We start from the raw sequence: 12,486 nt of genomic DNA, 5'->3' as shown, positions 1-12,486 counted from the left end.
GTCTCCTGTGTGCCCCTTCCCAGGAGGGGAAGAGCTGGAGGGACTGAACCGAGAGGCGGCGGCACTTTCCCTGGCTGGGAGGGCAGCCTATGGTGCATAATTTGGTGTGGATTCTATGTCTCCTGAGACACCACTGGACATGCAGTGAAGCACACTGGGACCCAGAGCCCTGACTCGGGGCACCTGTAGCAGGGGGAGCACTGTAGGGGGAAGGGGAGGAAGGAAGCACTCACCAGCAGGAGAGCAAAGCAAGAGCAAGCACCACCCAAGAAAAGGCAAGCAGGGGCATCATCTGTAGCACACTTGACGCACGGATCTTCTGAAGCACCCCTGGGGGGCTGAGGGCACTATAGGTCCATGCAGACTGCTGTGAGAGTGTCCCCAGAGGTCTGGGGACTCCGGCCATAGAATGCACCAGCATCAGTGGGACATGGTGGGGTGATCACAACACCCCAGGTAGGGAAGATGAGCAGGCTTTTGGAGACCCAGCCACCGGCATGCACCAGGGCTTCACTTGCCCCACTCCACATGTGTGCTCACTTACCTGGCCTCTGACAGGGCTGTCTTCAGTACTGGGGGTTCCTTGTAAACAGGGCTGGTGTGCTGTTGGAGTTGGGATGTATAACCTCTCTCCACCTTCAACGGTTTAAGGAACAAGCCAAAGGTGACGCACAGGGCTGGAGTGCTTGGGGCTCTGCCAGGGCTGGGGAAAACAAGCGCAGAGGCTTCATCCCCCTGCATCTCCACGGGCGACAATCCATTTCCAGGAGCTGGACTCCAGATGCGTGGGATCATGAGTGAGAGGCGTCACGAGTCAGCTGGCAGGAGGCGATGCGGGTTTGCCCAGCGCAAAGCACCTGCCGGGGAGCACCTGTGCCCTGCACCACCGGCCCCCTGCCCAGGGTGGGCCTGGCGCACCGGGCTGCTGCGCGCCGGGACAGCCGCCGCTCCCCACAGCCGAGGCCGGGCTTCTCCCCGGGGAACCTCTGCCTCATGCTGGGGCTCAGCGGGAGGAGGGAGGTGTCCCCACAGCCGCGGGGGGCTGCCACCGGTGACCGTGCCACCAGGCCTTACGCCACATGCCCGCCGGGCCAGGAGGCCAGGCCGCCGTCACGGGTCTGTCAGGGCCGCCCGCCCGCTGTCGCCGGGTCGGCTGCAGGGGGGTCCCGGCCGGCGGCTGAGGGGCGGCGGGCAGCCCCCACGCGCGGCCCCGCTTCCCTCGGGCAGCACCTGGCTCTGGCGGGTGCCCCCTTCTTCCACACCCAGCCCCCGCACGGACCTGCCCGGGCACCGCAGCCTGGGGGCCGCGGCGGGACCAGCCCGCGACGGGGGGTGGAGGGGGTGGGGGTTGGGGGCCGCCCCCGGCCCCTGCCCGGGCTCCAGCGGCGACGGGGCGGGGGGCACAGGGGCAGGGGGTGAGGGGCGGCGGGTGGGCGTCCCCGCGCCTCGGCAGCGCGCCCGCGGGTGCCCGGAGCCAGCGCGGGCGGGCTGGGCGCCCCCCCCCCCCCCCGTCCCCCCCCGGGGAAGTTGTGCCGCCCGGAGCCGGCGTGAGGCAGGAGCGGGGGGAGGAAACCCGAGTTTGCGGCGCCGCTGCCGTCCCCGCGCACCGGCGCTGCGCGGGGGCAGGAGCGAGAGCGAGCGAGCGGAGGCACCGCCGGCGCACCGGCTCCCGGGCCGCCCCTCCTCAGCCGGGCAGCGCGGCCGCCAGCCCCCGCCAGCCCGCCCGCCCGCCCGCCGCGCTGCCGTCCCGCGGCGGCGGCGGCGGCCCCGATCGCTCGCCCGGCGGGGTCGGCCCGTGGGGAAGGGGGGAGCGGCGGGGGCGGGCGGCAGGCCGCGGGGGTCGTCGCCATGACGGGCGCGCGTGCCACCGCCTCCCGCCGCTGAGCGGGGCGGCGCGCGGCCGCTGTCCCTTCAGCACCGCGCGGCCGGTGGGGCCGCCCGCCCCGCCACCGGCACCGGCACCGGCACCGGCACCGGCACTCCCTCCGGCAGCGGCAGCGAGGCGAGCCCTGGCGGCCCCCGCGGGCGGCGGCGATGGCGGGCCGGGGCAGGGGGCAGCAGGGCGCGCCGGCGGGGGGCCGCGGCCGCTGAGAGCAGGTACGGCGGGCGCGGCGCGGCGGGGCGCGGCGGGGCGGGGCGGCTCCCCCGCGGCGGGGACCGAGCGGGGCGGGCGGCGGCGACGCCCCCGGGGCTGAGCGGGGCCCCGGGCGGGGGCGGCGGCGGCGGCGCGGGGCTCGGGCCCCTGAGGCGCGACTGGGCGAGCGGCGCGGGGGGAGCGGGGCCCCGGGCGGCGGGACCGGTGCGGGTCCTCGTCTGGCGGGGCCGGGGCACAGCGGGAGAGAGGGGCAGGATCCGCGCGAACCCGGTCGCACAAAGGCCGTGAGTAACGGCGGGGCCGGGGCGGGGGTGTGTGCGGGGGCTGGAGGGGGGTGTCGTAGGAGCGACAGCCGCAGCCCAGGTGAAGGGTACGGGGAGGGGCGGGAGCCTGCAGCGGGAACAAAGGAGCCGCCCTCGGCGCCTGAGGTGGGAGAAAGAGAGGGGGGAAAGGGGGAAACGAGAGAAAAAGGGGGACAGGGAAAGAAAGAAAGAAAGAAGGAAGGGAAGGAAGAGAAAGAAAAAGCAGGAAAGAGAAAGAAAAAATAATGAAAGAAAGAAAAAGAGAGAGAGAGAAAGAAAAAGAAAGAATGAAAGAAAAAGCAGGCAAGCAAGCATCAATAGGTGAACATGCTGCAGGTGTGCTCATTCTGCCCATTTTCTGTGCAATTGCATCCTAGGTTTTCATTCCCTGTACACCTTTGGAAGGAGCTCACTATGACAGGGCAGAGTCTGAAGGCTTTATCTGAGGCGAATTTTGAAGACAATGAGATCAGCATCAACGTTGGAGGCTTTAAGAAAAAGATGAGATCCAACACATTATTAAGGTTCCCTGAGACAAGGCTGGGCAAACTGCTGAGCTGCCACTCAAAGGAGTCGATACTGGAGCTCTGCGACGACTATGATGACACCAAGAATGAATTCTATTTTGACAGGAACCCCGAGCTCTTTCCTTACGTGCTACATTTTTATAACACCGGCAAGCTCCATGTGATGGGTGAACTCTGCGTGTTTTCTTTCAGCCAGGAGATTGAATACTGGGGAATCAATGAATTCTTTATAGACTCCTGCTGCAGTTACAGCTACCATGGGAGGAAAATGGAGCCAGACCAAGAGAAATGGGAGGAACAAAGTGACCAGGAAAGTACCACATCTTCTTTTGACGAGATTTTGGCGTTCTACAATGATGCCTCTAAATTTGACAAACAACCCTTTGGAAACATCAGGAGGCAGCTCTGGCTTGCCTTGGATAATCCTGGGTACTCGGTCTTAAGTCGAATCTTCAGTGTCCTTTCAATAATGGTGGTGCTGGGCTCCATCGTGACCATGTGCCTGAACAGCCTCCCAGACTTTCAGATTGTTGACAGCAACGGGAACACCGAGGAAGATCCTCGCTTTGAGATCGTGGAACATTTTGGTATTGCATGGTTCACTTTTGAACTGGTGGCGAGATTTGCAGTAGCTCCTGACTTTTTAAAATTTTTCAAGCATGCCCTGAATTTGATTGACCTAATGTCTATCCTTCCATTTTATATTACCTTAATTGTCAACCTGGTGGTGGAAAGTAGTCCGACTTTAGCAAATTTAGGCAGGGTTGCACAAGTCCTGAGACTCATGAGGATCTTTCGCATCTTAAAGCTTGCTAGACACTCCACAGGTCTCAGGTCTCTTGGAGCCACCTTGAAGTACAGCTACAGAGAGGTGGGGCTTCTTTTACTTTACCTCTCTGTTGGCATCTCCATTTTCTCGGTAGTGGCTTACACCATTGAGAAAGAAGAGAATGAGGGGTTAGCCACTATCCCTGCTTGTTGGTGGTGGGCTACTGTTAGCATGACCACAGTTGGCTACGGAGATGTTGTGCCAGGGAGCACTGCTGGCAAGTTGACAGCATCTGCATGCATCCTAGCCGGTATCCTAGTGGTAGTGCTTCCCATTACACTGATCTTCAATAAATTCTCCCACTTTTATAGGCGTCAGAAGCAGTTAGAGAGTGCCATGAGAAGCTGTGATTTTGGTGATGGCATGAAAGAAGTTCCATCAGTCAACTTAAGGGACTACTATGCTTATAAAGTTAAATCCCTTATGGCCAGTCTTACCAATATGAGCAGGAGCACCCCCAGTGAGCTCAGCCTGAACGATTCACTGCATTAGTGTACAAGTTTGACAGCAGTTTGCATGAGAGCTATCAAGAGCTACGTTTATAAGTGTTTTCCTATTTGTCTTCTTTTTTCTTAGAGGATAGTGTTGCTGACACTGCACTAACTTTGCACTTCAGAAACTAAAGAAGTTTCTATTACAAGTTGACAGTTTGCACATTTTCATCCTGTTGCATAGGTACTAAATGCTGACTTTTCCATACAAATGTTACCACTTCCATCACATTAGTGCTAGTGGTATAGTGATGATCTGTTACTTTGTGCATTTCCTCCTCGTCTGAGCAGAGGAATGAGCGTACCCAAGTGAAATAAAAATTCTCAGCTGTGACACAAGTAATGAAAAAAATCAACTATCACCTATGCTGGTATCTGTCCTAGGACTTCCCACGCATTTTACAACAGTTCAAAACAATCACCTGTGAATCACTGACTTGGGAACACTCTTCCCCATCTTTCTGACCGGTAATTCTGTCACATGTCTGAAAACACCTCTGCGCTTCACATTTTAATGGAAGTTTGTTTACTCTTGAACACGTGTGTTAAAAACTGGGTGTTCTTGTTCTGAAATGTTATGTATAGTAATATTCTTCAGAAGCTTCTATGCATAGACTTACCTCTGCTTCCCAGATTAGGTCAATTCTGAGCCGTCTGAAGAAGCCCACCCCTCATTTTAAGATAGCGATGTGTTCAAAGACTACATTTCCACAAGTGACTCTAGGTATGGAGGCCCATGAAGACATCTCAGGTTCCCATTTCCAGAAGTGATCTGCAAACAGCTTGGTTCCAGTGAAGCTGAAGATACGCTGTACTTCAGTCCATCAAAATGGTTCTGAGATTAGACACACAAAAACGTGGGTTTTCAACAATTAGAAGCTCCAATGAAAAACTTGGATTTGTTTAATGAAGCAAAATATTCCCACATGAACAGTACAGGCAGCATTTTAGGAACTGGCATTCATATGCTGCAAAAAGACTAATTATAAAGATGCCATATGTGATGCCGAGATATAAAATCTAATTTTATCAGGAAAGCTTGAAAGCAAGTGCTGATGGCAGACAATTTCATTAAGCTTTCTGCCAAGGAAATTCTAAGGGGAAAAAAAACCCACCCTGTAAGTCACATTTTCCCTCAGAAAAGAACTCACAACTTACAGCTAAGGAAGAGCATAAGGGCCTAAGAAAGGAACAGATAAAGAAAAAAGAGCTTAATACTGCACTCACTGTGGGCAGATCCTCCTACCTGCTTCTGTGACGCAGTCAATTTAAATCCTTTCAAGGTCTGGCCTGTACTTTTTTTTTTTTTTTTTTAAAAGAAGACGTGTTAGCAGATCATCTAGATCTTCAAGAGTAATCATGAGTCTGCATAACATTGTTTGAGTGCTCAGTCTTTTCCCTTATGCAGTTGTACAGAGATCAAACACTTGCAGCCAACAGGTAGAAGCCGCTGCTTCCCTCTCTTTATACTTCCAGGGACCTGTGTTATAAAACGAACTACTGGCACTCGGTGGGCAGAACAGCATTTCTCTTCAGATCCTGCTGCTTTTCCATCCCATATATTACATACAATGTTCCAGTTAGTTATTTTTGTTTGTTTGTTTTACTTGTGAAGACTAGAGAGGTTCAGAAAATAAATTCAAACTAGTTAAAAGCTAAAATAATAAAGCTATAATTGCCATGTTTGGAAGCCTGTGTTTGTATACCACAACAAGGAGTGGCCCAACTGGCAGAATAAAGCAAAGATGGTACAAATGGGTAATTTCCATTTTTAGGCTATTAGAGGCTGCTGTCTGGTCTGGAACTTTTGTCAGTGTTGCTGTAACAGCTCCACTTAAAACCAGAAAGCTGAGCACTCCAGGATCAGACTCCTGGTTTGCCCACTGATCTATCACAGAATACACAGTGTAAAATAACTTACCCACACACACTCCCACCATTTCCTTTGAATACCCTCCTCTCACGTCAGTTAGCAGTTGATGTAGGTCATGAAGTGTAAGGGAAGCTGGTCCTTTCTAACCTTACCAAATAAAACTCTTGGAGATTTCAGCATACCCTCCACAAATTCCAAAGTCAATAGCCAAGATATTACCTGCTGTCCTTGAAAATCGAAGGGCCATATACATGGCCCTGAAGGTAGACCTGGATAACCCAAAACAGGTGTCCAAACTTGAAACATTTTGCTGAGGTTTTCACTTCTGGAGGGCTGGTTCAAGTTCTCTGCTGGGTCACAGGCACAAATTCAATAGTCTTATCCCTGATTCGTATTGCATGTCTGTGAACTATCACACACCTACAAATGCCCACCCAAAACATGGCACAGCACTAGGTTGCCTGTTGAATTGAAATACCATGAAAGGAATAAGGGAAGGAAGAGCTGGGCTTGCATAGCACAAACACTCCGGTCGGGTTACATGCTGCAAGGGTGGCAAACCCTCCCTCTGATGTCAAGGACACTGCAAGTTCTCGCTAGGTCTGTCGGCTGGGGGCCTTCAGAGCACTCGGCTCCAAGCTGTGGTTTTATCTCAGTTTCACAAGCAGTAGATTCACAGAGTTGAAAACCAATGACTTTCAGGGCAGTTATTTGAAGAGACCTGTAAACTTGCCAAAGAGTCACAAATCCCCTCAGCTGTTGCTAGTTTAGCATTGCAAAGGTTGGATCCAAACTTTGCAACACATCATTTCAATAACCTACAGCTTATCTTATGTTCTAGATTTATTATTATTCGTAGGGCTGATGCTCTGTCATTTCTGCAAATATTGAATGGAACGTATCCAAATTGCATTTTACTAAAGAAAATGAAATACCCCAAGGAATTATGACTTTTATTGTACTGGTTGAAAGGAATTTTCATTATTGCTTTTTTATATAAGTGCTTTGGATCAAAGACACTAAATAAATAACATACTGAAATTTAATATGTTCTCATTATCATGACAATGACTTTACACAGTACACAGGAATTCCCTTCATAAACTTAACTAATTCCATGTTAAAAGCAGTCAGATTTTTGCTCCCCTCTCCTCCAGAAGAGCATTCCAGAGCTGTGCTGCTCTCCAAGGCTTGTGCAATTTTTAGCATAATTTTACTAATGGCCGCTTTATATCGGTGTTTTTCTCATGCCACCACTGTTCTTTAGCTTAAATATATTCATTTTCCTCTTAGTGTTTGCATGCACGGTGTATTTATAGACAGCAACCATGTGCCCTTACATGCTTATTTTCACAGGATTATACCTGCCAAGCTTCCTTTTAGTTTTCATTTTGGCAAGTCGTGTTCCACTGACCATCCTACGGGGTGTAGCCTTTTTTTCTGCATTACTTCTGCTTAGGTTTAATTTGTTTGAGCCAGCATTGTGCAGTATTGGATCGCTTTGTGCAGCAGTTTTAATATTTGCTTATGACTAATAGAATTTTTCACTGAGGAGGATAACAATTGTTCCGATTTAAGTAGTGCTGTTGTCCTAGCTCCCCCGAAATATCTAGGTAAGGAAGAATGAGGCACACCCTTCCTGCCATTTTATGAAGTTCTAGGGCTCAGTCCAATAAGCTGAGAATCCTCATCTCTAATTAAATAAAAATGACACAATGTTTACACTTTGAAGGAAAGATTCAATCTCTCCAATGCCTCAACGAGGAGAAGCGGTGGTGTACTTTTTGAGTAGTCAGTACTTTTGCCAGACTTCTTCAACCACTGTTTAGTAAGAGCAGGGCACCTTCACTTCTGTAAAACAGCAGGTCAGAAATGAAGGATTAGAGGGACTAATTGGCCAATTGCTCCACTGTCTGAAACTTGGAAATTGTGGTCAGAAATCTGCTTACTGTGGATGTGCAGTTTAATGAAGAACATTGCACTTGGCACATGCTGCTCCTTCCTTGGGACAGTCACCTTCTTGGCACCAGCGACAATGCTGTGCCTACTCTCTTTTGGCTGAAAGTTTTGAATTGCCTAAATAAGGATTATGTAATATTTCAAAAGAGGCAACTTACTTTATTGCCAGAAATAAACTGTTAGAGAATCTTGATTTCTAGTACTATTTCTAGGCTATTATGAGAGTTGGAGATGTCCTTGAGAAGCAATATGTTACATTATTTTCCTGAGATGTAAAATCTATATATAGATTGTGATTAAGCTTTTTATGTATGTTCAGATTCTGTAACATTGCCTGGTTTATTATTCACTTACTTTCATCAGTTGCTAATTCTCTCTTTCCCTGCAGACTACTTTATCCATTTTGAAAGCAGACTGGTTTTTGCTACATGAGCTACTTCACACTGCAAACTTAAAAACAAAGAACTTTGCATTTAATTTTCCACTTTAATACCTCCAGTATTTGTACCTTTTTGTACAGAATTTATGAGACTGCAGGGAACTACTGTATCTGGTGCTCTTTGTACTGCGTTTCTTGTCCCAGCAGCGTGTAACACACTCAAGAACTCGGCTTTGTGCCACAAAATGGAAATTAAATGCATTTAAAAGTATCTTTCACCAGGGATTAAGAACCGATTTAAATTTCAGGATAATCTGCGTATATATTATAATCAAAGAGAAACCTGGATCTCATTGTGAAGTTAGGGGGGTTTTAAACATACAGATCAGGCTAGATTTCTGTTTTTAGAAATACTCTTAATTCGTGGTTGTGGTGAGGGAAAACTCATTTTTCAGTTGAACAAATAGCGCAAGCTTCTTGTTCTCTACCTCACAGATTAGGGACTAAGCAGCATACCAATAGGACTTGTAGGTGCTAAATCAACTTGACATGACCTTTCATCTCTTCCCAAACTACCCCCATCCTTAGAGGCCCCAGCTGTGCACATACAAGCAGCAGAAAGTCCCTGGAGTAACTTCTCTTTCTGTGCTAGTTATCCATTTCCTCTCACAATACCCCTGACTTTAATCTACCTTTGACGGTACTTTCAAACAACATTCAACCCACAGTCACCACTCATATCCCTTGGTGAGGTGTTGTGCCAGAACTATTCTTTTCTCATCATGTTCTTTTTTTTTTTTTTCCCCTCCAGTTTATGCACCTGGTTTCCCATTAAGTTACACTAGAAATTAGTTTGATCTCCTGTAACTTATTTTCAAGTCACCCACTACTTAGGAAGGGCTAGAAGAATATTCCCATCCAGTTTCTGAAGCATCTTTTACTGATTCTGCCTTTTTCCTTAAAAAAAAACAAAACCAAAACAAAAGAAAGGAAAAAAAAAAGAAGAAAAATAAGACAATGCTTCTCACCTTCGAATAATTTCCTGAGTTAACAATGGAACAATAGGCAACAACGGGCATTACGTTATTCAAAGCAACAGTTCTCTGCTTAGTTGTTTCAGAGACAGCCGTAATGTCTGTGCCTTCAGAGCAATCACTGAAGTTGTTAAGAAACATCCCCCTCATTAAGGATTGTGGATCTCTTCACCTCTCATATATAAAATCATGGGTTGTCAACTGGACCAGGCAACCTCCAGTCTAGAAAGTGTTTCCCAAGACAGCATGACACTGCTGGCAAAGGTCTGGCTCTGGTATTTATTTCTCCTGCTAGTACAGAGGATGGAGAATAGTCTCGCAGGTGTTGAGACTCAAACTGACCTCCCACTGGACACTGCAGAAATTTGTTTCCCTGACATCGCCTCACCCTTTACACACAACCCTAAATCATGCAAGTCCTCGCTTGGATAAATGCATATGGCTGGCTATAGGAGGCAGTGGCACAAATCCAACTCTTCAGCTTCACAGAAGTGTAAAAGAAACATCAGCACCTCCCACTCTTTTTTCCCTTTCAGGGTACCAACGGGGTTTGGCTTCTCACTGATCCCTGTTCAGAAATAAACAGGGCTACATTTTTTGGCGATCAGACGAAGTCTGCTATAAATCAGCCAATTTCTTTTATACATCTAAAGCACCCTAAAAGAGCTGCCCACTTTCAGATGCACAGCCCAACATCTGCTTTTTGTCACCACCTGCGCAGGTGCTCTGTGTGGTGCACAAGTCTGTGCGGTTCTGAGAAGACTATTCCACTGATTGCACTGTCGACCTTCAAAGAAAACTTTTAATCACATTTGGAACATGAGTGGTACTCAAACATTGCGGTTTGCTTACCAGCAGCCACTGCTCTGCCCATCTCAAGTCCCGTACCTCTTGCTTCACCCTCTCTGTTTGACATGTCCTGACGTGGCTATTCCTGCAGCCCCCATGACATGTGATGACCAGGTGACGTGCTAGAGGTGTAACACCGCAAAGCGAGTGGCTGGAGTTCCTGATTTAGGAATGTTAATCCCACCAACTTTCAGTGGAAATCAGCATTTTAAATTACTATGCTATTTTTGAAATTTATGTTCACTCCCATCCTAGGAAACATTCTGCACATCGACACCCTAGTACAGCCCCTTTAATGACCAGCTATTTAATTACCAAGTAAACTCTAATTTATTTCTATTGCACTGGTGCCTAAGCACTCCAGATCATGAGCTAGCACCTCTGTATGTTAGGTTTTTCCAAGTATGGCAAAAGATAACACATCATAAACATGGTTTACTTTTGGGGAAAATCTGTTCTTTATGTTGTTTCTTCCTTCATTCTTTCCATCCCAAGGCACAGCTTCCAACTGTTGCGGTTAGCATGATCCTGTTTTAACATTTTGAGCCCTACCCTGAAAACCCAGAGGAAGAAGCCCTGGATGTATTTTTCTCTGGTGAAATGGCTCTCGGTGTTCCCTGTGGGAGCACAGCTCTAAAGAAAACAGCTGAAACCTGGAAAGAGGCTGGTGCCACTTGCAAGCACCTACAGGAAGAGTGGGTCACCCCCACCCGCCTCCCCCTCTCTTGCAGTGTCAGCAGAGAGGCAAGGCAGGTCCCCACAACTGGAACACCTCAACTGGCCAAAGGCAGGATGTAGCTCCTCCTCAGACTCTTTCGTGTTCAGCCTGGCAGGTGAGCTACCAGGTTTGACAGTTGTTTTTTGCATGGGAATGCTCAGCTGCAGTACTGGAAGTGCTTTATAAATACAGGGGAATTTTGCTTATGCTTTTGGTGGCAAAAATGCACCAATCCTTCCTTAAACTTCCGTTAGTGAGAGCAGCCCTGCCCCCAACTCTTGTGTTCCCCAAGCACACTGGAACTGTACTGGAGCTCCCACCAGTGCTGCCAGGGCAGTGCTGGAGAGCACAAAGGACACCTCCTCATGCGAGCTCTTACACAGCACTGACACATCCACTAGCACACAAAAATACAAATGTGCTGCCTCACACTTGGCAGAAGCCTCAAAGCACTGAAACCATTTAACACACCAGGAGATGGGAGTCATGCTGGGAACAGGAGGTTGCAGGTGTTTCTAGGTGCATTTGATTTTCTTAAGAATCCCTTTAGATTCAGAGAGAGGTCAGTCTAGGCGTGCCAGGAATATGGAAGAAAAAGGCTTTGACAGACAGTTAATGTTTCCTGAAACAAGGTACGCGACAGCTTTTCATCCTGAGAAAGCACAAATAGAAAAGCAAAATGCACCTCTCCATCCTGCTGGAGAAGGTGAGAAAAAAGCCATGGTGAATGAAAGATTAGTCTGCTTGGGTTCTGGGCTTTTTATGAAACATTGATCCTGTATAGTCCAGAATAGAAGACAAATATGCCTGAACAGAAAGCAAAGCTGCAGCTGGAAGAGTGTTCAGATTCTTTCCTTGCAAAGTGCACAGGACAGCCACGTCTGGCGTGGTTTCATTTAGAGATCTGGACCAAACATCAGAGACCAGCTTCCCAAAGCTTAGATTCCCACATTCTTAAGCACAGCCAGGGGTGTTGGGCATACCCTGCCCTCGCTCGGGGCAGCAGCAGGGAGCTCTACACACGAGGTGGGCAGCCTCGCGGTACTTTGGGGAGTAAGGCCACGCAGCTTCGGTCACTTGCTGTGAGGGGGGAACACAGCAGATGTTTGGGTCTGCAGCACGGTGCCCACCCGGCCCTGGGCAGCCTCAGGACAGAAGCTGGAAGACGGCTCAGGAACGCAGCAGTGATCTCTTCTTCAACAGGACTGGATTGTCACTCCTCATTCTAGAGCAACGAGCTGAACTAAACACTTCAGCATCTGTCTACAAAGTAAAATATTAGTCAGACACTTTGCAACTAAGACTTCCTCCTACTTTAGCTGCAAGATACGACCTAACTGTTGTGGGTTTTGTGGAGGCAGTAACTGAAGATAAGTGCTATGAGATGTATAAAAACTGTGTCAGTGGATGGGCTGAATAAATCAGCGTTA

The 12,486-nt window shown here is 49.1% G+C and overlaps 1 protein-coding gene across 1 annotated transcript; it reads left to right on the top strand.

Moving 5' to 3' along the window:
- The first annotated feature begins 1,863 nt into the window (after positions 1–1,863).
- On the top strand, positions 1,864–12,167 carry KCNS2 (potassium voltage-gated channel modifier subfamily S member 2). Its single transcript, XM_056331024.1, has 2 exons — positions 1,864–2,097; positions 2,775–12,167. Exon 2 carries the CDS (start codon positions 2,812–2,814, stop codon positions 4,243–4,245), a length of 1,434 nt encoding a protein of 477 aa, XP_056186999.1. The 5' UTR covers positions 1,864–2,097; positions 2,775–2,811; the 3' UTR covers positions 4,246–12,167.
- Positions 12,168–12,486: the final 319 nt, after the last annotated feature.

The sequence above is a fragment of the Falco biarmicus genome, chromosome 3 (genome assembly GCF_023638135.1).
Source record: "Falco biarmicus isolate bFalBia1 chromosome 3, bFalBia1.pri, whole genome shotgun sequence".
Classification (NCBI taxonomy): domain Eukaryota; kingdom Metazoa; phylum Chordata; class Aves; order Falconiformes; family Falconidae; genus Falco; species Falco biarmicus.
The sequence above is the reverse complement of the archived record's forward strand: the minus strand, read 5'-3'. Positions and strand labels throughout refer to the sequence as shown.